This window comes from Calonectris borealis, chromosome 16, assembly GCF_964195595.1.
Source record: "Calonectris borealis chromosome 16, bCalBor7.hap1.2, whole genome shotgun sequence".
NCBI classification, from domain to species: Eukaryota; Metazoa; Chordata; class Aves; order Procellariiformes; family Procellariidae; genus Calonectris; species Calonectris borealis.
The window spans coordinates 17178661-17201682 of NC_134327.1; the positions used below are offsets into that span (position 1 = coordinate 17178661).

The following is a 23022-nucleotide window of genomic DNA, read 5'->3' on the forward strand; positions in this document are numbered from 1 at the left end:
ACCTGGTGCAATTACCACGCTGCAGGTTTAACAGCCCTTCCCCTCCACCCCCGGGAAGCCTTTCCAGCAGGACAGCACTGAGGAGGGGCAGGCCACGTGCCCGGCACTGGGGTCACTGGGGTCAAAACAGGATTGAACAAATGCCTCGAGCACGGGGCTCTGCTCCATGAGGTGTCACGTACGATGCCCCACGCATAACCTCTGACTGAGGAAATCCCTGAACCTCGGCTTGGTGGAGGATGTATTGAATAAGCATTAATTACTGTCCTCTGATAGAGATGGAAATTAGGCTAACTGGACCCCCGGTCTGCTCCAGACCCCTGTTCTTGTGGCACGTGGCCAAATGCCAAGAGCCGTAAAAATCCTTCTGGACAGAGAGGGGTCCCAGGCTGCTGCCAGCTGGGGCTGCGCCTCCGGGCAGCCGTGCCTTCGGATCTCACTGCTCCGGAAGGTGTCCGGAGAGGAGCCGTGCTTCAGCTCGCTGCCACCAGCTCTGCTTTGAGAAACTGTCCCTTCGAACAGGGGGTGCAGAATTTACCCTTCTGGGATGCTGCAGCATTTATCTGGACAAAAATCCCATCTTCTGGGGTGGTGTAGAGAGCTGGTTCCCACATTGCCGGGGAGCAACACGTGATGAGTAAAATGTATGCTGTGAACAGCTCAGAAACAGGCATTTTATTGCTGCATAGGCGTGGTGCAGAGTCTGTCATCTCAAGAGCTGTTACTGTTTAATAGAGGTGGAAGTCTGCATTTGAATGAGGCTCAAGTGGGTTTTTTTCCCATGCAAGGTCACTATCTCCATTACGGCTGTAAATAATTAGGGATGGCTGATGAAGGCTGCAGCCCCGGTGCTGGGGCTGGCGGCTGGGAGCGTAGCTGTGGTTTGGGGGAGGATGCCCCGGGACTGATGCCGATCCTCCTCTCCCCGGTCCCCGGGAGGTGGGGTGCTGGCGTGGGCTGCCCGGGGGGTGCCAGCGGATGATGTTTGCCGAGAGCAGCCAGGGAGCGGGGAGAGATGCTTGGCTCTGCTGCCAAGAGTTACGTGGCCTTTGGTAAATCACTTCCCTTCTCTCTGCATGAGTTTTGCTTTTTGTAATGTGGGGCCGGGTGGATTCATTAGTGTTCGTCTCTTATATGGCTCCTGGAAAGGCACCGTTGTCACTGAGCCGTAGAGTGAAGACCCTGCCCTGCCCACCGGCACAGCCCGCCTGCACCACGCGGTGCCCTTTGGCACGGTGGTTCAGGGTAACGGTCCAGGTGTGGAGACCTGTGAGGCTCTTCAGTTGCCCGTGCTATTTGGGATGAGATGAGGTGAGACAGCCATGGTATTAAACTTAGTGCTTCTCGCATCTCGGTTGCTTTTCACATGGATTTCACCATGGATTTTTAATGAATACGATGTGAGCTTCATAAATAGACATTAACCTTCTTTTTCAGGAAAATCAAAATTGCTCTTAAAATTATATAAATGTGCTAACCCATAAGTATAGGGGGGGTTGCTCAGCCGCAGCCCGAGGGGTCCCGCTTGGCAGGGGGGGTTAATGCCTGGCTCACCTGGCCGCTGGGTGTCTCTGGCTGACTCATGGCCGAGCACTGGCGGGATGCAGACGCAACGTATCCACTGTCATCAATGCCCATCAGCGCTGAGGGGTGCTGAGGGTGAGTTAGTCAAAGACATCCGAGGGGAAAGGTGCCCACCCCATTTACTGAGTCACTCCGAAGCACCCGCGGGGAGACGGGGAGCGAGCGGGGAAGCGCAGCGGGGTGCGAGCAGGGCTGCGCGCTCGGCAAGGGTTTTCTCCACGCGTCTGCGACGTCGGAGGAGCCAGGGAGGGCTCCTGCCCGCCCGCTGCCCTGCTCCCCCGTCGGTAAGGGCTGCGACTGTGCTGCAACATCTAAAACTCACTTCAATTTTTTCAGTGACACTTGGAAGCAGATTCCTTGAAGCTGGTGTTTGACTGCATTTTGGGTTAGTGCTTGGTGTGGAGAGGGTGGTTCCACATCCCTTCCTGAGAGTTCATGGGTGCGTTTGCTTTGGCTGGCACTTCAGGCTCAGCACCAGTGGTTTTCTGTAGCTTTTCTCTGGGGTGAGGCACCCCGGGAATGCACCCATGGCCGCTCGCTCTGCGCAGTCCCGCCGCTCGGGCTGTAATGAGCCGTGGCTCGCTCGGGGGGACCGCAGCAGCGGGCATCTCGAGATACGTCTTTGATGAAGAAGACACCTGCTGTGATAAAGAATGACAGTGCCGGGGTGACAACTGGTGTCTTCTCCCTCGGCTTGCGCGTGCTGACAGCTCTGCGGCGGCTCGGGGAGGAGAGGTTCCGCAGCCTGTGCCGAGGAGGAGCAGCGGGCTGCGTCGCCGCGCGGCAGAGCTGTTACACAACCCCCGGCGTAAAACACCGCCTGTGTCACGGGCCGGTGGGTCAGCCCTGGGGACTCGGGGATGCTTTCCGAAATTTTCTTATTTTACATTTGTGTTATCTTTTAACCATCTACTTGCAGCAGGTATTTAATAGTATCTTCAAAATGAAAAGTTCAGGCCAGGGCATGCTTCGTGCTTTAAACTGTCCCATGTCCTTTGGAGCGATTCTATCGGAGCCAGAAACACATCGACCTGTCACGGTGACTCTCTGGACCGGAGGCACGCTGCGTGACCAGCAGCACGCTCTGCCTGGCCACGGGCTTTCCTGGTAAAGCTGTCGAGCGATGGCTTCGCTTCCCTGGTCCGGTCCCTCGCCTGCCCGAGGTAGGGAGGGATGCAGAGCAGCTGGCACAAACGAAGGTCGCTCGCTCCGTGGTCTCCCGAGAAACACGAGGACAAAGCGGGATTTCTGCATTCGGGTTAGCTCACGCGCCACAAGCAGAGGAGAGCCAGCTGCCCTTGGCAGGACCAGAAGACCCCGGCCGGCCTCCCTTAGCAGCTCTGCCTCCGGGCCAGTGCCGGCAAAAGGGCCAAATTGTAACTGAGTTGCTCAAGACTTGATGTTTTGCATTTGTTTGCACATCGTTGGTAATCAGGCTCCCAGAGGCGGGTTTCCCATCCTCACCGTGCTCTGGGGCAGGCAGCCTCTGCGGCAGGGCTGATTCGCCATCATTGAACCACCGTCTCAGTGCCAAGGGTTTACAAGGACGTTAATGCTAAACCTGCCGCAGTCCGTTCCTCCGTCCCACCTTTCCCCGTTGCGCTGGCCGTGCTCTCGCTGCTGCCCTCCCTGCACCGGGGCTGCTGCCGCCCCGCGGCTCGCTTGCCCAAAGGAGAAGGGATGGAAAGGTCTTCTCACACCAGGATTTTGCTCCCTTTTGAAACATGTGGCGGGACAGCTGGGCTTTGCTCCTCTCCCTAACGCTTGTAAAAATCACTTGCACACTGGGTGAGTGACTGCATTTGACAGGCTTGAAAATATCAGGGTTTTTCATAGTCGTCGTGGGGAGAGGCAGGAGAAATGATTGTGGCTGCTGGACGGGTGATACTGCACGATGATTTTCTCAGATATTGCCTGTTTCTTATCTCCTGACACCACAATCTATAGACAAACCTGGCGCTGTCGGGCTGCAGAGGATGGCTTAGCTGTTCCCACGTCAGGTTATTAGGAACTGTGTTGTTTTATTGTACAGAGACAAACAGAGTCATAAAGAAATGATAAAGCAGGCAAGGGAAGGCAGAGGGCAGGCGTGGGAGCAGGAGCAGCACCTCACTGCCATCCCACCGCCCTCACTGGGGGCTTTGTGCATTCGGTTTGTATTGAAGGAGGAGAACTGGGCCGGAGAGGAGCCCCGGGGTGGGCACAGGGAGCGGAGGGGGATGTGTGACCCCCCGGCCTTTCTGGGGGCCGCTGGGAGCCCGCAGGGGTGTTGGCATTGGCAATAGTGACAAAAGGTGGCATTGGAGGGTGGCATTTGTGTTTGTGCCTCTCGAACATTCGCATTTCCAATTTCGCTGGTGATTTGGTAATTGTCCCCTAATTATACCTTTACTCTCAGTCGTGCCTGGAATTGCAAGGGGAGGGGAAAGCAACCCCAAAGAGGCTACCAACAAGCCACTACCCTTTTAAAGTGTTCCTGATTTCAACTTCTTAAAATCAGTGTTGGATTATGCTCTTGGCACCTTCGTCGAGTCGCTCATGTCCTGCAGAGCTACCCCTGGTCCCAGGGATGGCACCTCTGTCCCCCTGGGGAGGCTGGGCTCCCTCCTGACAAGGGAGCAGAAACCCCTCGGGACAGGCTGGCTGGTGCTCGGCTGGATGTTAAAAACCAACTTACAATTATTTTTTGCAACTGTCAGAGTGCTTTGATGCATCAGCCTCCTCAATTGCATCATCATTGCGTGAACAATTGCAAGGGGCTGCAAGAGTCGCCGGCTGCCTTCCCTCTGGGCTGCCTCCTGCCCGACCCCGACCCCCGGGCTGCTTGCCTGGCCGGGAAAGGTCACCGTCACTTCGCGAGACAGACTGCGATCTCACACCGCCTTTCCCTGCTGCCCTGCGCCCGCAGCAGCTCCGGCTTTGCCTTACAGCCAGCCGAGGCAGTCATTTCTGCCAGGCTGCGCAGCATCCTTGCCAAATCCTCCATTTGCCTTAACAGCCCCGCTCAGCTGAGCAAACCTTATCGTGGCGCAGCAGCTGTGCCGCGCGGCTTCACCGCCGAGCAGCCGGCGACGCAGCCGCAGAGCGGGCTGGGGAAACGGGGGCCCCGTGAAGCAGCGGAGCAGGGTCCCCTCCGGACGGGGGCCTGCCGCTCCCCCGTGCCAGCCCGCCGTGCGGCAGCAAGGCTCTCGCAGCCCGAGGCTCCTTCTCTCCGCGCCGGGAGAATCTCTTGTCATTCCGCAGCATGCTTCAGCCAAGGATGAAAGTGTTTTCTATACATTAGTCTTTGGCCTCCCCTCCAACGTGAAAAGGACAGGAGCGATGACGCCTTTCACAGGGAGTAGGAAAGCTGCAGCCCGGGTGTGAGAGCTCTTAGCTGGGGGAGAAGCAGGAACCGGGTCTGCTTCTGTCACCGAGCCGTCGAAGCGTGCTCCAGCGATGGCACAGGGATGGCAGTGAGGCCAGGGGGAGGTGGCATGCATGTTTTAAGTAATTTTAAGTAATAATAATAGTTTTAAATAATGTCTACTCTGCATATTGCCCCAGCCTTCCCCGATTCCCACTGCTGCTGTGGGAAGCACGAGAGCTGCTGCTGTCCCCCAGCCTCAGCCGGCAGCAGAGGGGCAGGTCCCTGCTCCCGGGCAGGGGCCACCAGCTCGTCCCCTCGAGGCAGAGGCCCCCCGGCTGAGCTTCTGTGCATCCCTATAGGCGTGTGCCGTATGGCTTTCCTGTTTGTCCTAGCTCGCTCGCGGCTGAAGTGAGAGACAGACGTGTCAGCGCCTCCGCCCCTGAGCCGCGCTCCCGCAGCGCAGCCCGTCTGCAGGCAGCGAGCGCTCGGCCCCGGGGAACGAGCGGAGCGGAGCGGCGCGGTACGGTGCGGTACAGTATGCTGGGGTGCGGGACTTTTGCAACAGAACGGCCCTCTCTGCCCATTCAAACATGCAGTGGCCACGTCTGTCACGGGCATTTGGTATGTGTGAGCTGGTCTCCATCGCCCGCGGCTCAGTACGAGTGCAGTGTATGTAAAACTGCAGCGTCTCGGTGCGTATGTCGGGCATCATGTCTGTGCCGCTCACCGGAGGATCTCGGAAGCAGCTCTGTGTCTGAAGCAAGGGCTTTTCAGGATACACAAGTTCAGTCACTCGTTTAGAAATTATTTGCATTGTCAATTTGGACAGATCTCTCCCCCAGGATGAGGAAAAGTCTTCCAGAAAATAGGAGAAGCAGAACGTCTCCTTGGCATCCAGGAGCTTTGTTCCTCGGGGTCCGGGTTCCGTCGTCATTAGCCCCGCTGGCAGCGCAGGCGCTGGCAGCGCTTTCGGCGGGCTGGGCGGCAGCGCTGTCACCTCCCGCGCAGAGCCGATTGCCAGGGCTGTGCTGAGGGCTGTGAAACCCCAGGCGCTGCGCAGCTCCAGCTGAGCACCCAAAATGAGCAGACGCTCGTGATCTGCATCTCTCCAGTCCTCCACTACCCATCTGTAAACCGGGGATAACATCACCTGCCCCGGCTCAGCGCGGGGCCGGAGGAGCCTCCGAGACACTCCCGTGCTGCCGGCGCCGAGCGGGGAGCCCGCGGAGGGGAACAGCTCCCTTGGCAACAGGCGAGGGGAACGAGGCCGGGGGCCGCACGCTGAGCGCCGAGGGCAGATAACGAACACAGCTCCGGCAGAAAGCGCCGTGCCCCGAGGGAGCTGGCAGAGGTGGGGGCGGGTGAGGGATGGGGAGCGATAACGTAGCATATACCGGTACCCGACATACACGGGGGCTGGCCCCAAGCCGCACAGACTGCCCCATCCCCGCAGCCCTGCCCGCAGAGCAGCTTTCATCATCTCCTTTAGCCAAAACCGCCGGTGCCTCATCAAGAGCGAGGCAGGTGAGTGCCGTGAGCGTTAACCAGCTGGAGCTGCTGGGCTGCAGCTGGGACAGACCCATTAAAAGGGCTGCCACGGGGCACTGGTCTCCCTGCAGGGACGTGCAGCGTGGGCTGAGCAGTGCTGAGGGCGAAGCGACAGAGCCGGGCACTCAGCCTGAGCTGAAAATGGGAGAACGAACCCGTGGGAGCAGCCCCAGGTAAGGGCCGGGGGGGCCAGAGCCAGGGCAGCGCCGAGCAGGGGTAGCAGTGCACGTCCTGGGAGGGTTCCCTGGGGGAATCTTGTGCCTCTGGCAGGCACAACCCCTCCGGCTCTCCGTGCTGTGCCGTGGGTACAGCCCTGCTGTCCTTGAAGCCGATGGCAAAACATCACCTGGCTTCAACAGCAGCAGGATGGGCTCTTCTGCCTGACGTAATGCAAAATAGAAGGAGATGGAAAGCGTTGGCACGAGCTGTGAAGCTGTCTGCTTGCCCATCCAGCTCAAGGTCTTTTATGTTTTCTTCTCTCCCCCTTCAAATCTCTATTTGGCTGCTGCCGCCTCCTGGAAGGGCAGAGCCGCGTGGGAGCAGGGGTTGTTTCGAAACCCCGGAGTTGTTCTAGCAAAATGTTTTGTGCTTTGAACCAGACTTGGGAAGCTGGGGGAAGGTGAGGCCAGTTTACGACCACGGTAATGGTGTGAGTGGCTCGGGGACCCGCCGGGCAGTTTGCCCGGGTCTGACCCGTGTGAAAGCAGAGCAGGTTTGCCGGCAGCGTGGTCCTGTTCCCTGCCCCGAGGTTATTTGAACACAGAGCCTGTGGTGCTGGGGCTGCGGCGTGGGCAGGGAAGTGAGAGCCTTACATAGAGGATTCCCGCACGCTGCCTGTGGGCAAGAGGGCATTTCAAGGGCCCAGGGAAGCTGGTTGCAATGTGTTGGGGTCTCTCGGTGCTGTGAAATCCCAAAGTGATGGGCGACGGACAGGAGGCACCATCCTCCGGTAGCTGTCCTCACCACTGCCCCCAGGCAGGGAGCACACTGCCTGTACGGCGGCGGCGAGGGGTTTCCGATGGCAAAGCCCTCCCGAAGGCAGCGGGGCAGGGCGAGTGCTGTGCATTGGAAATCGCTCTGAATTTCTGGAAAGCTTACCGGGCATAGGTAGGCATCTTTCATTTCTTGGAGGGGGAAGGCAAGGTTGGCGTCACTCACTCATTCACCAGCAAAGTTCTCTCCTAATGCTCAGTCTATAGGATAGTCCCTTCTTGTTCTCCCAAAAAAGCCGAGTGTGAAACTATGGTGCTACTCCTGAATATCGCTTTTCCCCACCTGGGGCTTTGGAACCGGCTTCCCGGGGCTCTCTTCCCCTCCCCAGATGGTGAGGAGGCGGCTCTGCCTCTCAGCAGGCAGCGAGCTAAATCTGTCGGTGCTGGATGTGCTCCGGTACCTGCGATGGCGAGCAGGGCTGGGCCGGACCCCGACCCCTGGGTTGCACCGAGCGGAGCAAGGCTGGTGCCAGCCGGGTAAGGGAAAGCGGGAGCCTGCGGCTGCGGGCTGCCAGCACCCCCCACTCCCGCACCAGCAAACATGCAGCACGATGCCCACTGAATTCCCTGAAACAAACAGGCTGTGATGGATGGAGTCCCTTTTAGCGCATCAGTTGAAGACTTCAAATATTTATGTCGTTAGGGAGATGTGACAAAAGTGTATATATGTATAAAAAAAGGCAGGTGCTTGAGTGGCAGTCCCGTATTTGAAGTTCAAATACTTACCTTCAAATCAATGCTATAAAAGAGGAAGAAAAAAATAAATTTAATATCACTTTTGCAAGGAAAACAACCTGCCGAGCCTCCTCCCAGGCTAAATGTGCTTTAAAGATTGACTGTGCAGCTGTAAAAACTATTGATGAACTGTAAACATGAAAAGATCGCCCTGCTCGTGGCCTGTCAAAAGCATTAGGTTGGAAATGCTCTGTGCTCCGCTCCAGCATGAGTCACCGAGTCCTCAGCAAATGTGTTTATTTGTAAAGATCCTTATTTCAGAAATAGTGACCTTTTTAATGCCTTGTGCAGCGAGCTCGGAAATTCAAAATTGCCTTTTGGCAACTTGCTAGTCTTGCTGAAGCTCTGACAGTGCTTTACATATTTTTAGCCTTGATATTCTGCACTGTGGGGCTCCTTTGGAAAATGATTTGCTTTTCGCAGCCCTCAATGCAATTCGGCATCTGCAGCGCTGGGCTGAGATCAGGCTGTGCAGAGGGCACGGAGGGATTCGCTTGCTCGCCTGTCGGGCTCTTTACAGCAACCTCCCGAGCCTTCTGCCTCTTTGAGCCCTCCCTGGTTTTATTAATATCCTCCTTGAAAAATGGACCGTGGTATTAGTCACAAATTTGAGCAGCTGCTTCACCTTGAAATAGAGAATAAAACTTTGAAGCTGTTATTCCAGGCTGCTGTGCATCAAAGCACCAGGTTAGCTCTTTTGGCCATCACGTTCATCGTCGCCTGCCGGGCTGCCCGAGCTCGCGGTCTGCGCTCGCCGCACGGAGCCCCCGTCGCCGGCACTCCCTCAGTCTGCCGTCGGTTTGCACCAAAGCAAATTTGGTGACCAGCGAACCTCGTTGCTCTGTGTCCGTGGCCTGTCCCCTTGTTCTGCGTCCCCACTTGTGCCACCATTTACCAGCGCCGGGAGCAGTGGAAGGAACGCAGCGGCACCGCTCCCGGCTGTGCCAGAGCGTGCTGGAGCCCGGGGGGGTGGGCAGCCGCACCACCGTGCCCTGCCGCGGAGCATCTCCGTCCTCGGGAACTTCCTGGCGAGGCATTAAGCATCGCAGTTAATTGCTCAGTCGGCTCCTTCAGCATGTCTCTTTAAGCTCTGGGATGTGAATGTGCTGAATATGAAATGTCGCAGTTGTAATAACAGTTATTTAACGTTTCTCGGTCCTGTGACTAACGCTTCTGCCATTTGTGTTTGGTAACGGGCGATAGCATTGCTCCTTTCTCTTGTTGTTGTTCATCCTAATGCATAGGGGAAAGATGTTTTGATGGTTTTTCTACTGTTTGTTTGCGTCCTTTATCAGTGCTCTACAATTTCTAGTTGCTGATTTATATTCAGAGTTATGAATATCTCCTTTCTTCTTTTTGCTGGGCATGTTTTTATTTTCATAGCTGTTTACATATTAGCCAGGCAGTTTTTAAACTGATGCAAACTCCTGTCGTGGTTATGAGTTTTGGGGTAAAACACTCTTAAATCATTCTCTATTCACAGCCATGCTTTTATGCTTAAATCCATTCTCCTAACTGATTTGGCTTATAATTGTTTTCTGCTCTGTGAATTGACCTTTCAAAGCACCAAGAATATATGCTAGTGCCTTGGACTTGCCTCTGTTTGCCCATAAGAAGCGTAATCAAGTCATGATTGCTTGGACTTGAGCAGCAACTAGTTTTTAATTCTGTGATCCATTCCCCTTCAGCTGTCAACACGGCGTCTAAAATAGCACTCCCCTGTGCTAGATGCCACGCTTCAGAGCCATGAAATTGTCATTTATAGGTTTTCAGAAATTCAGAGGACACTTTAATACTGGCAAAGTGAAACCTCCAGCTTCCCACCATAATGCAGCTTTCTCTCCTACTTATAAATAGGTGCTTAAGCAGCTCTGGTACGGTCTGGCCTCTGGCACAGCTCGGGGTTTGAAGCAGGCACCAGAGCACCCGTATCTGTGTGTCAGCTTTGGTGAAACAAGTCGCTGGTAATTTGGACAGAGGATCCCAGCTTTTACACTCTTGACCCTTGTTTTTCCCACCTGGTCCCTTCTGGGCAGGTTTTATCATCGATTTTCAGCGTTCTGGCCATGTAGGTCTCTGCAGGGCTCAGAAATGCCGCGTGGGTCAAACTCACTCCAACAAACGCATGGGTCCGGATCCTTCGGTTCGCTATCCCAGCTCACGGCCGGGACGCACGGGCAACTGAAGCGCTGCCTTTTGCTTTCTTGGTGAGTTTTGTTCTCACCATCTTGACGCTGTGCTGGAGAAGGGCTCGGTTGTTCCCTGGTTCCTCCCTCCTCCTTTTCTCCTGGTTTAATGCCTCTGCTGGCCGCTGCCGGGGAGGCCGTCACGGCGGGAGCGGTGACCTCCAGCTCCAGCTTCCCGGGGCGGATCCGGGAGCTGCTGCTCTCCGCAGCAGAAGTGCAGCTGTGGGTGAGTCCCAGCTGAGGCTTTGCTGACAACGCGCAGCAGTGCTGGAGGGGCTGTGGAGGCTGGGGCTGGACTGTGTGAATGGGGACCTTCGGTTATTCCACAGACTGCAGAAAGGGCACCCCGAGATGTGACACAGAAATGGAAGTTATAGACGCTGTGAATGACGCTTTTTGGAGGAGCTGATCAGCAGCCTGGCGAGGGGCACAAGCCTCGGTGCGGTCCTGCATCCCACGTCCGTGAGGTTATTCAGTGACCAGGGCGGGCTGATGGGGCACGATGGCTGCAAACATGATGGAGCCAGGCTAGAGGTACACCAGCAGTGAAGACGACCAAAAAACCATTATAGTGAAAGAGCAAAGGAGAGAAAAAAACATCATTCGATGCATGGAAGTTGTGTCCAAATAAGAAAAACGGAAAAGGGCATGAATTTCGACACGTTGAATGAGGAGCCATTATAAGGCAGGCAGAAACGATCATGAGGGACAACTTGCTGAAGGCATAAAAAGCAATAATAAAATCTTTACTCTCAAACGCGTCCCTGGCTGCCGTAGGGTGGGTGTCTGGCAGGCGGCTGTGGCTTGGGGAGTGTCGGCTCCCTGCAGGGAAATGGGGGGATTTCTTCCTGCGGTGGTTGCCAGAGCTCTCTGCGGGGCAGGAGAAGTGGGGTTTGGGAAGGCCGTGGGGTGCAGCGGGGGCGAGGTCGCTGTGCCTCCGGACAGATGTGCGAACCGCAGAGTTTCCCAGCGGGGTGGAGCTGGGGGCAGATGAACCCGCTCAGCGCTGGCAGGGGGGTGCCAGCGGGGACCCCACGCTCTGCCCAAGGTGTCACCAAGCCCCAGGGAGGCGAGCAGAGGACGGGGTTACTCGGCCAGGTCTGCGGCAGGGACCCCACGGCAGCCCGGCCGGAGGGTGAAGAGGCTGGTGGCATTTGCTGTGGGCAAGGACAGAAGGACGCACACAGGGGGGAAACGCTCGCCTGGGGAAACATGGAGAGAGCCCTGCGGAGAGCTTTCGGATGCACCAGTTCTCGGCATGGTGGGAAGGGGAGGATGGGGATTAACCCAAGCCCTCCTTCCCCAAATGGGCCGAGGGCTCCCACGCTGCAGGACAGACCTGCTTTCCCCAGGTCCTGTTAGTAAAAAGCTTTGTGATCCAGGAACCTCCTGGGGCTGAGCTGGCTGCCCCTGTTACCGATAGCCGAAGACGAGGCTGGAAGGCAAACCCTTCCCAGAAGCTCATCAGTTAACCCAAGTGAATCTAAAATGTTCATTAAACAAGCGAGAGCGGGATCCTGCCCTGACGTGTGTCTGTGCAGAGGGAGATCCCGGCGCCCTGGGCACGGGGATCCCGCTCCTGCCCCGTCTCTTACCATCAGCGTCTCTGAGCAGGCAAGCAAACAAACAAAAGATGATTATTATTTTTAATTGCTAGAATTGTATAAGTTTAAACAGATAAACTCAATCAGTAAAGCTCATTAATTTCTAGCACAGGTCTTATTTACGCTGATTCTGGCTGCTCCAGCACTCATTTCACTATCATAGGAATGTCAATTACCATTTAAAATAAAAATCAATGTTTATTCTCTGTTAAAGATAAAACATGAAATGGTTTCCTTAGACGTGCTGATGAGCGCTCTCCTCCCCAGCCCAATCCGAGGGCTCCCCGTGTTGGCAGCCGGCTGCCCATCGCCGTTGGCGTGCCACGGAGGGGACGGCAGTGCGTCGGCCCCCCTGCGGGGAAGGGGCCACCCTGGGCCCCCGCGCTCGCTGCAGCCCCTGCGCCTTCCTACCCCATCCCGGCCGGGAAAGCCCGGCATCTTCCCGGGAGCGGGTGTGCGGCGGGGCGTTTCCCTGCCCTGAGCTCCACCGACGTGGAAGGATGGAGGGAGGAAGGAAACGCAGGGGAGCGCGGGGGGAGACCCTGGAAGGCAGCTCCCGTGCATTATCTGATTACTTTTATAATGAGAAAAACAAAGCTAAATCCTTGAAGCAGAGTGCTAGAAATTACCCATCGTTTTCAAACTTTTTTCCTCCTCTATTATTCAGAATTGTTTTGCTTTTCTGAACTGCCTTGTGTAGGTTGCAACAACCCCACAGATTCCAGAATGGGAGATGATGAGTCACTGCCAAAATGTAGATTTTTTTTTTTTTCTTTTTTCCTTCCTTTTAGCAATGCTGAGGGAGTAAAATCTCTGTGACACACGCCAATTGCCGGCACCTCGCAGGCTAAAACTGGCAGAAGCCCCCGGTCCACCCATGGGTGTGAGTGCCTGGGCTGTGCCCACGACCGCCCTGCCGTGTCCCCCGCAGGGGTGCCCGTCATGGGCAGCGCGGAGCCGGGCGCTGCTCCCCAAACCCTGCCGAGCTGTCAGGGGTGCGCGGGGGGGCTCAGTTCTTGCACTGCTGTGCGTGTGTTCAAATGTGTGTTTGTGCTGGCCTCGGCGTCCAGCCGGCACCGCAGAGCCCACCTCTGCCGCCTCCTCGCTGTTGCGCTCGTTTCATTTGACTTGGGGTTTTTTCCACTGGTTTTTTTACAACAGGAAAAAAAATCCTTCAGAAAAGGCCTATCTGTGTAGGTGACTCTGCTCAGACACAAACCACCACCGCAGAGAGGGGGAGAGGGTGTGAAGTGGAGATGGAGCCAGATTACGCCGGTACCCCGGGGGGAGCTGGTGTGGGGCCGCCGGGGCGACGGGCATGTGTGGGGGGGAAAGGATTCGGTCCTGGGGAGGAGGATTCGTCCCGCTGGCCGGCGGTGGGCAGCCCAGCGTCTGTCCCAAGAAGGAGAGAGCTGCTGGCTACAGAGTAACACGGAGCAGGGTTTTTTTTAAACCAATGCATGGGTTTTGCCTTAATTTAGCTGCTCTCCAGTGGAGTTTAAGCAAACAGATGGATGTGTAAAGCGGTGACAGCCTATGGGCTGAGGAGCCACAAAACTGGTTTGATGGGGAGGACCAGTGCTCGCCTGACTCCCCGAGGTTTCCCTGGCTTTGGGAGGAGAGCAGACCCCTTCCCAAGGCGGCTGCATTGGGCAGCATCCTTGGCTCAAGCAGCTCTTCCAGCTGGGTCGCCCTGAGCCGTGGGTCTGGGGTGTCCGCAGCCGTCCCACCAGCCTTCCCTGGCGCTTTTCCAAGCTGCTGGTGTTGTCTTTGAAACTGAGCTGTGTCAAAGACTGCGATGTGGGAGGTGAACAGATGCTGGGGGTGGCCGGGACCCAGCAGCCCTTCCTGTGCGGGAGCTGCTCGGTGCTAGCGCTCCCGTGCTGGCTGAGCCGAGCCCTGCGCGGTGGCCGCTGGTGTCTGGGTGGTGGAGACCTGGAACCCCAGAGCTTTGCAGTCTCACACCGGGGACCTTCTGCAAAGAGCCTCAGGATCCCTCACAGAGCATGAAGCTGGGGAAGGGAAGGAGTAAAGATGAATTTCTTTCCATCTCTCCAAGCATCTGGGAGGTGGGTGGGAGGTAAAAAAAGATGAGCCCTGAAGTTTTAATTCCTGGGAGATATTTAGGTATCTTGCTCTTGTTACTCAAGGGAATGCAGAGCCTGAGCATCTCTGAGGATGTGCCGCAGGCTCGTGCCCCAGCACTTCCCAGCTAAGCTTGGACCTCTGATTCTCCAACGAATATTAATTTTCAGAGAACTTAAACCATAATGACCCCACCACTTCCTCCAAATGGATTTGGCGTGACGAGGTATCTTTAGGAAGGCCATTACTGTAAACCACAACTTAGGAGATAACTCACTTGAATTTATCAGGAGGTGCGGAGAGCTGAGGGCTGAAATGTGACCTTGCCCCAGGACTTCTCCTCCTCCTGGCTGAGCCGACCAAAGCGAGGGGAGAGAGGAATTTTCTTCTCATTTAAGAACAGTGTTAGCTCATCTTTCCCAGCCTGAGTCTTAGTTTGCACACTGAGCAGTAACAACCAGAATAGTCCCTGGAAAACTGTTCCACTGGATGAAAAGTAATGAGATTTTAAAACCATAACTAGAGCTCTTTAGTCTTCTGGCTCTCTGGGTTAGGATCGATATTCTTAGCTGTATTTCCACCATCAGGAGCATCGTACTTCCCTCGCAACCCCTTCCCCGCCCCCCACAGCCCTCCCTGGGGAAAAGAGCTTTGAGAGGAAAAAGACCTGAGATCAAATCAATTAATTGCCTTTGCATTCTCCAGTAAATGCAGTGCGGAGAGTATGTACATCGAAATACAAATGAACTAAAGCAGCAGCGACAAAACCCTGCTGAAACGAAACGTTACCCTGTGTAAGGCAGCCCTTGTCCGGGGAAGAAGGGGTGACTCGCAGGAGGCAGGCATTAGTCACGTTATTTAATGTGCAGCTTGAGGATGCTCTGATCTGGTGGGGATGAGAGGGATCGAAGAATCACGCGGAGCGCGGGATGAAAAACAGCCCCACAGGAGGGGAAGGGAAGGGATGCCTTTACAAAACCAGCGAATACAAAATGTGCTGTATGAGTTCATCTGTTCCAAATTAAATCTGATGTTACCTAAAAGGCAGGGCTCGCTGCAGCCTGGAGCTGTCGGGCAGGGACACCCCGCAGGCACTGCACGGCCAACGGTCCCCTTGCCCCATACGGTGCTTCACATGGAGAATGCCCTGGAAGATTTGCTGACTAGAGAGGCCTTCCCTGCGGTGCCGGGGGACACATGGGGTGCCCCCGGGCCGGCCGCTTGCCAGAGGGTGGCCCCTGGATTAAAGTGGGACCATTAAATCGAGAGCTTGAACCGAAGCTGGCGGAGACTGGTGCAGAGCGTGGGGGGATGCTGCTCTGCTGCTGGCCAAGGGCTTTGCTCGGCTGCGAAGGACGAGGATGGAGCGGGCACCTCGGGAGAGGTCACACCTGCCCGAGAGCAGAGCTGGGGTCGCTCACGCTGACCCTGCCGTGGCAGGGTGCCCCCGGCACCCCCAAGGCAGGAGGGCCAGGAAGAGGCTTCCTGCGGGGCTCAGATGGTTCCCTGAGCCGTGGCCCCAAGGTTCAGGTGTCCGGTACTGGGGTCCATTCTCGCAGCTCGCTGCAGCGGGGGAGAGGGACGTGGGGTGTGGGGAGCAGCAATTCTGCACGCCGCTGCCCACCCCAGCGGGTCCGACATGACCCAGCACCCGGTCAGGCTCACCCAGGCGCTTATGCCGGTTGATGTTGCTGCTCTGTTGGCTGACTCACCAGACTTCAACGTACGGGCCCTCGGGGGCCGTGCCTCCCCTCCCCGGGCATGGCAGCGGCGTTTCCCACTGCCGGGGGGTCGGTGCTGCCCTGCTGCTGCCCCCAGAGCTCCTGGAGCCGGGAGCAGCGTCGACCGCGGGGGAGCACCGAGGCGGCGGGTTGTGCAGCTGCGGATGCTCCTCCGGGGAGGAGGGGAGGCAAGTGAAACGGGAGGGCCGTGTGATGTGACAAAGGATTATCTTGCAGGCTTAGCAGCTGGCGCTTCTCCAGCTGCTTCAAGCCGTTGTTTCTGTGGCTCCCTGCCGGTGCCTGTTGGCCGGGCACCGTTCCTGCCTGTTTGTGCATCTGGGGTCCCCAGAGCGTGTGCTCGCGTGGGGAGGCTGAGCTCGCTGGCAGCTGTGTGTGCTGGATGCGCCCCAGGCGTTCTCAAGCAGGACCTGCCGGAGGAGGGGACGGGCAGGTCTGGTTCCTCGGTACAGAAAAAGGTGAAGGGAGAAGCTGTCCCGTGCCGGGGTGGGCGAGGGGAGGCAGTGCCAGCCGACCGGGGCTCCCCGACACAGCCCTGCTTCCCAGCCGGGAGGCTCCGGCGTGGGGCTGCACGAGCCGCTGTGAGCAGAGCTGGCTGCTGCCGCGTCGGGCTCTGGGCAGGGAAGTGCAGCAATAAGCTAAGTTGGCTAATCAAGATTCACACTAATAGGGAGGGAAAATTACCCAGATCTACCACAGAGACAGCTGAGCGGGGAATGAATAACCGCAGCAGCACGCTGCCGTTGCTGGCGCTCTCCCGGCCAGCAGATGAATTAAACCCAAGGTGGTGTGACTCATGCACGCAGCGCAGAGTCGCGTCGCAGGCATGGGCATCAGCTGGGGAAATTACTCGCAAGCAGGCTGGGATGTGTCGAAACCAGCAGCCCCCAGCAGCCCCCAGCAGCCCGGCGTGCTCCCGGCCGGCGGGAGCCCTCCCCTCCCTCCTGCAAAGGGAAGGGAGCCCGACCACCGGCACCAAAGGGAGCGGTGACTGCGGGGGGAGGCGGCGGTGCCCCAACCATCCCATCCGTACAGCACGAGCTGCGCTGGGAGCCGTGCCCAGGCCCAGGGCTCGCAGCTGGGTGCTGGCAAGGGGCATGGTGCTGCCCAGGCGAGGTGTTAGCAGGGGCTGAGGCTGTGAGTGCCCAGAGCAGGCGGCTGAGCCCGTACCTGACCCAGGACAGCGTCCTGGTGACTCCCGTGCTGGCCAGTCCTCCCCAGCTCATTTCTGCATGCAGCTGGCCCCCGGGCTGGGCAGGGCTCGTATCTCGTGCCTGAGCTTGCAGCCGCAGCCTCAGTTCTGGCAGGGGGTCAGAGACGGCACGGAGCAGGCAATCCGGCATCGCCTCTGCCTCGAGTCCTTGCTAAGGAAACGTGGGCAGGGGAAGGAGGCTCCAGAGGTGAAGGGCTCGGGCGAAACCCGCTTCCTTTACGCCTGTGATGTTGTAACGCTGCCTTGACCAGGGCCCGGCTATAAAGCAGGAGAGGAACGCTGGGAGTTGCATCTGCCGTCACCGGGGGACGGGGACCCGGTGGCTCAGGACGTGCCGAGCAGTGCGTGGGGTGTCAGTGCGTGCGGCCCGGCTGCTCGGGGGGACGAGCCCCCCGCCGGGGCCAGGAGCCCCGTCCTTCCCCAGAGCCCTTTGCAGCCGCACCTGCCCGGGCAGGGCTCCATCCTCAGGGAGCGTTTTGGGGGTCACAGGGGCTTTGTGTGGTTTAAGCCTTGTTGTGGTATTTGTTTGGAGGCTGGGAAGTTGTGTGTCAGGTGACTCAGCGGTCGCCACGGCAACCAGCATCGGTTAATGAACAGAGGGAGTAAAGGAGCCAAAATAAATGTCAGAGCGTGAAATAGATGCGGTGGAGCCGGGCAGCGGGGCTGCCCCCTCCCTGCGTGGGGGGGCCGGTGGTGCTGCCCTGCCGGTCCCTGGTCGGGCTGGGGCTCCCTTTGCCTTGGGGGGGCTGATTTTGCTAAACAACCTGCAAGGTGCAGGGTGAAGGGCCGGCGAGCGAGGAGCATGGCGAGCCCCGGCTGTGCCACCTCTAAACGTGCAGCCCCCGGCCCCGCGGGGCCCGTGCGGGTTGTCCTCATCCCCTGGCACCGGGCAGCTGCAGGGACCCGATGCCCTGCGCCCATCGCAGTGTCGGAGCAATCCGCAAATGTTGGCGATGCCGCCGCGCTTTCCCCCTCCTGCCGCTCGGCCGTGCCTGCTGGGGCTGCTCGGCGCTTCCCTCTGCCGCGGGCAGCGGGAGGGAGTTGGTGTCGGGCCCTGCAGCAGCAACGCTGAGCAAAGGCTCCCTGCCCTGAGAAAGTCACTTGATTTTTTTTTTTTCTTTTTTTTCATCCTAATTCTGTGGCAGAGGATGCGTTTGGGTGGGACAGGCAGGGCTGGGGGAAGGAGAAAGGCTACAGATGCTGGTGGGGCTGAGCAGACGCCGCGCGGCTGTGTGTGGTCCCGGCTGCTGCGGAGGGTGGGAGCGGTGAGCTTTGCACCCCGGGTGCGCAACGTGCCCGCGGCCTGTGGAGCAGGGGGTGTTTGCATCCGAACAGGGCATCCCCTGCGCTTGCAGGTGTCTCCTGCTCGAGGGCTTGCCCTCGTCCCTGGCATCACAGATTTACCTTAGACACTGTGTATGCCAGAAGCGAGGCCCCCGGGGGTCTGGCTGCTGCTCAGGGCAGAGGGGTGCCAGTCCCCCCAGCCCAGCGCTGGGTTTCGGTGGGGGCTCAGCAGCACAGGGAGCCTCCAAGAACTTCAAAGAGATTTAGCCCAAAGAAATTAGTATTCTCATTTGCACGCTGTGCTGAAGGGCTGACTCAGCCTCTAAACTCCTTTCCCACGTGGCACCAAGGGAAAGTTTCCTCTTGCTAATCAGATAACGAACGCTGGTCCCACGACCCTACCTGGGAGGTTGCTGCGCAGGGAGATGTTCCTGCGCTGCCCGGGGGTTGGTGCCTCTGGAGAAGCTCTTGCAAAGTCCCACGCGCTGTGCGGGCGTCCCTGGCTGACAGCAGCTTTGCAGCCATTCAAAGTGGGAGAGGGCAGATCTGTCCCACCAGAGCAGGTCGTGGCTGCGGGGCTCTGAGGCAGAGCGAGGACCGGGGCGTTTAGAGACCAGCTGGAAACAGAAACCTCGGTGCTGTCACGGGTGTGACAGCCCCACACTGGGTGAGACTGGAGACGTGTCCAGGGGGACCAGGCACGTGCTTCTGGACCTGTCGGGGTGTAGGTGTTTTGGGGTTCTCTGGGTTGCACAGTCCCGCTCTGGCAGCCTGTGCCCGATGGCTGGAGAGCAAAGGGGCAAAATGTCCCTTTGGCTCTGGGGTGCGCGGGACAGAGCCCTGCTGGCAGGTAGGAGGAGAAGGTCAGAGAAGGTGGGTGGAAACCCAAAAACCAAGAGGAGGAGGAGGATGGGGGCTGTGCTGTGCAGCTGCCATCCTCGCCTGCCCAGTGCCTCCCCAGCCCCGTTCGTGGCACCCGTTTTCAGCCTCCCCTTCGCCTGCAGTTCCCAAAGCAACGGGAGCAGGCGGCTCTCCCTTGGATGCCGTGTCTCCCGCTTGGATGACAGCTTGCCACCTCCGGAGCTTCATCTCCAGGCTTTAATTGATGCCTGTCACGATGCTGAGCTCCCCCGTAGCCGGGGCGCAGACTGACAGCGTTCCGCTGTGCAGGACACCGTGCAGGTTGGCTTCTCTTGCCTTGAGCCCTGTGCCCTGGCGGCACGTCCTTTCTGGTCCCATGGGAGAGGGGACAGAGCCAGGGTGACCTGACCACATCCTCCAGCACTGGTGTCATGAAGGGGCTGCCCTTCCTGCAGGGAGCGGCTGCAGGAATTCCTCCCGTCTTGCCTTGCCCCTTGCCACTTCAGAGAAGTCACACTCTGTGCCTCAGTTTCCCCATTTATAACATCAAGGACAGCATTTGTCTGCGCTGCAGGGGAAGCATCGTCCAAACTCTTGCATTAGCATTTGCTGCTTGCTTTGGGGAAGACGGCTCTGTGAATCCTGCAGACAGAAGCGGCTGCTGCCGCCCCAGGCCCCGAGGAGCTGTGTTCCCGTCCAGCACCGCGGCACGAGCCGAGCTCCGAGCCGTCCCAGCAGATATCGAGTGCGGCGCTCAGTGTCTTGGTGGGCTGCCATGAGGAGCAGGCTCGCAGCATCCACAGGAGGTGACGGGCTGCATCCATCACAACAAATCCATAAGCGCAACTGGGCATAGCCAGTATTTTTTTATTATTTTTTAATGCCTTTAATTTCTCTCTGCCTGTCCATCAGTAGCACATGGACCAGACTGCTGGAGCTGGTGGATGGATGAGCAGAAGAGGCGAGGGCCTGTTCGCCGCCAGTCCCTCCCCCAGGCTGTCCCATAAACACGTCAGAACCATAAGGCTCCATAAGTCCATAAACACGTCTGAACCATAAGGCTCTTCCCTCCGTGGACAGGGCTGTGCTGCCCCGTTCTTGCCCCGCATCCACATCTTGCAGCTTGTGACTGAGTCCCCAGGGCATCACCTGCCTTAGCCTGACTCGTCCTTGGCTTTTTCCTCTCGTGCACAATTGCATGGCTTTGGCACAGAAGAGAGCTGAGCCCGAAAGCGCAGCGAGGAGAAAGCCAAAGCAAACAGGCAGGCGTTTAAAGGCGAAATGCGTTTGTTTTGCTTCAGGGGGGGAAAAAAAGCCACAGAAAAAGAGCCTTTTTTTCCCAAATGCTAAGTGGGAGGCCAGCAGATGCCAGAGCATCTGCCTCCTTCCCCAAGCCTTCCAGGCGGCGTTGCCGGTGCCCACCACAGTGGGGCTGCTCTCGCCCCCACTCCCGAGTTGTGCCGTGGGGACCCACAAGCAGGAGGGGAAGGGCGGCATGCGCAGAGCTCCCGGTGGGATCGGGGCTCCCAGTGGGACCGTGCCGCAGGGCGGGTGCACTCCTGCCCACGCCAAGCTCAGCTGCGATGCCCACCCGAGGCACTGGGTGCTTATCCACGGTCGTGCATGGGTGTGTGTGTGTGTGCTGTGGGGGTCGCGTGAAAGCAGGCTGGAAATGGGGTACGGAGAGGTCGTCTGGGCGACTCTCTGCCTCCTCTGGCCGCTGTCCCAGCTGCCTGTGTCCCAGGCACGAAGCAGGGCTGGGAAGTGGCAGGAGAGGGTAAGCAGGCTAGAAACTTCTTGTAGTCATTTAAATGAACTCATCTGTGCCTCCGGAAAAATCACGTCTCAGAAACTAAGCTGCGGCCCGGATGTTACCTTAGCAAATGTGCTGAGGATCCTCGTCTGTGTGGCAGCCTGTGCCCTGCATTTGTAGGTCAGCAGTAATTGAAAGCTTTCGTACCGCCGAGGGGCCAAACTGGGGGGACCAGGCTGGTCTCTCGGTGCTGCGGAGCCCCGGGGTGAGGGCTCTGCTCAAGCAGCCGCTCTGACCCCGGTGCCGTTGTCATCTCCCCCAGCAGGAATTTCACGTGAAAGCAGATGACCTCGACATCCCAGATCGAGCCCTGGGCTGCAGCCATGGGGCACTTTCCCCAGTGCATCTGAATAAGGCGTTGCTGAAGGCCGGGAGGGTTTATTTACAGCTGCATCGATTCTCTGTCAAAACCGATGAGGGGTTTGCCCGGGTGGGTGCTGGGAGCCAGCGAGTGCCTGCCCTGCCTCACCTCCCCTTCACTGGAGAAAACGGGGGCCCGGCGAGCCTTGCCGTGCCCACGGGTGCACGCAAGGAGCGGGGGAAAGCGCAGCTGCAGCCGGGCAGAGGCAGTGCCGTGCTGAGCACCGCTGAGCTGCCGGCAGGCCCTCGCACCGCCGCGCAGCCAGAGCGGGGAGCGGGAGCTGCGCCGCGGGGAGGCTCTGCCCATGGCTGCCGAGCGGCTGCGGGGGGAGCAGGGCAGCTTGGGCACCTTCTCCCGGCTCAGCAGCGATGTTAATGACAGGACTTAGTTGGAGATATAAACGTGCAGCCCTACCAGAGGGGACCAGCAGTGCTTGGAGGATGCAGGAGCAGCCGGGGACCAAACCGTCCCCGGGGGCCAAGGGCAGCGTGTGGGGTGGCTGACAGCCCCATGCTGAGCGGTGCTGCTGCCGTGCCAGCCCCGTGCAGCGCGTCCGGCAGCGCTCCCGCCAGCGCAGAGGGGTTTGAAGGTTTCCTGGCTTGTGTCTCCCCAGGAACCTTCCGAGGAGTGTGCAAGAAAATCGACCACTTCCCTGAGGATGCGGATTACGAGCAAGACACGGCTGAGTATCTCCTCCGTGAGTCTGCTTTCCCATGGCGCGGCAGAGCTGTGCACACTCCCTGGGGACCCCCTTGCCCCACGCGGCACTGGCACCCCCCTCCCCGTCCCCCAGCACCCAGAGCTTCACCCAGCGGGTCCCCTCCACTGCTGGCAGGTGGCCGATGGGTCGCAGCCCCCCAGGCTCCCTGTGCAGCAGCGGTGACCCTCCGGGTTACCCGAGCATGGCCACATCACGCTGCAGTAGCGGTGTTAATGGCGCGTTTGTCTGGCACTTGCTGTCCCCACGGCCAGCCCTGGCAGCTGCTGCGCAGCCCGAGCCTGTTGGGGCGCGAGGGCCTCCGGGGACCAGGATCCCGCGGGTCGCTGGCGCGGCACCGCAGGGGTGCCGTGTTCATGCCGGTCTCCCTGTTCCCAGGGTCTCTGCAGCCAGGCTGGATTTGCTGGTGCTTGCCGGGAGAGCACAACGAGCGTCTGCTGTGCGCTCCGCCAGCAGCAGCCGAGTGCAGGGAGATGGAATGAAAACAGAGCTGGCTCTCCTGGGAAAAGCAGGGTCCTGCTCTCGGGGGCCAGCAGAGCCTCTGGGCAGGACCCACAGGGTTTTTACATGGGGGACCTGAGGCTGACCCTGCAGAGAAGAGGCACCGTCCCACAAGCACTTTGCAGACACGTGCACGAGCGAGTGCTGGGGCACCGAGGCGCAGGTTGACAGGCACTGGACACAAAGGACGCACGTGTGTGTCATTTGCAAAGCAACACGGACGTGCACCGCCCGGCACGTCGGCAAAGACCCACGTGTGTGACAGACTCTAAAGCCTGCACGGCCAAAGGTTCATTTGAACACCTAAATTTCCAGCCAAGCAAGAACATAAAGCAGCAGGGGCACCTGGCAGCCTCGGAGGCGTTGGCATCTCTGGGCTCAGAGCTGCTGGGGCTGGGAGGAATCCCCGGGGGTGAAGTGACCCCCGGCGCCCATCGCCCTGTGCTCAG

General features: G+C 58.5%; 1 protein-coding gene across 1 annotated transcript in view; it reads left to right on the forward strand.

Annotated features, from left to right (window-relative positions):
- The window catches only part of CACNG3 (calcium voltage-gated channel auxiliary subunit gamma 3), a 33083-nt gene that overhangs the window by 5969 nt on the left and 4092 nt on the right, over positions 1–23022 (forward strand). Inside the window, exon 2 of the mRNA XM_075164893.1 lies at positions 21968–22051. Coding sequence (XP_075020994.1) covers positions 21968–22051 — 84 coding nt within the window. The remainder of the gene's footprint in view (positions 1–21967; positions 22052–23022) is intronic.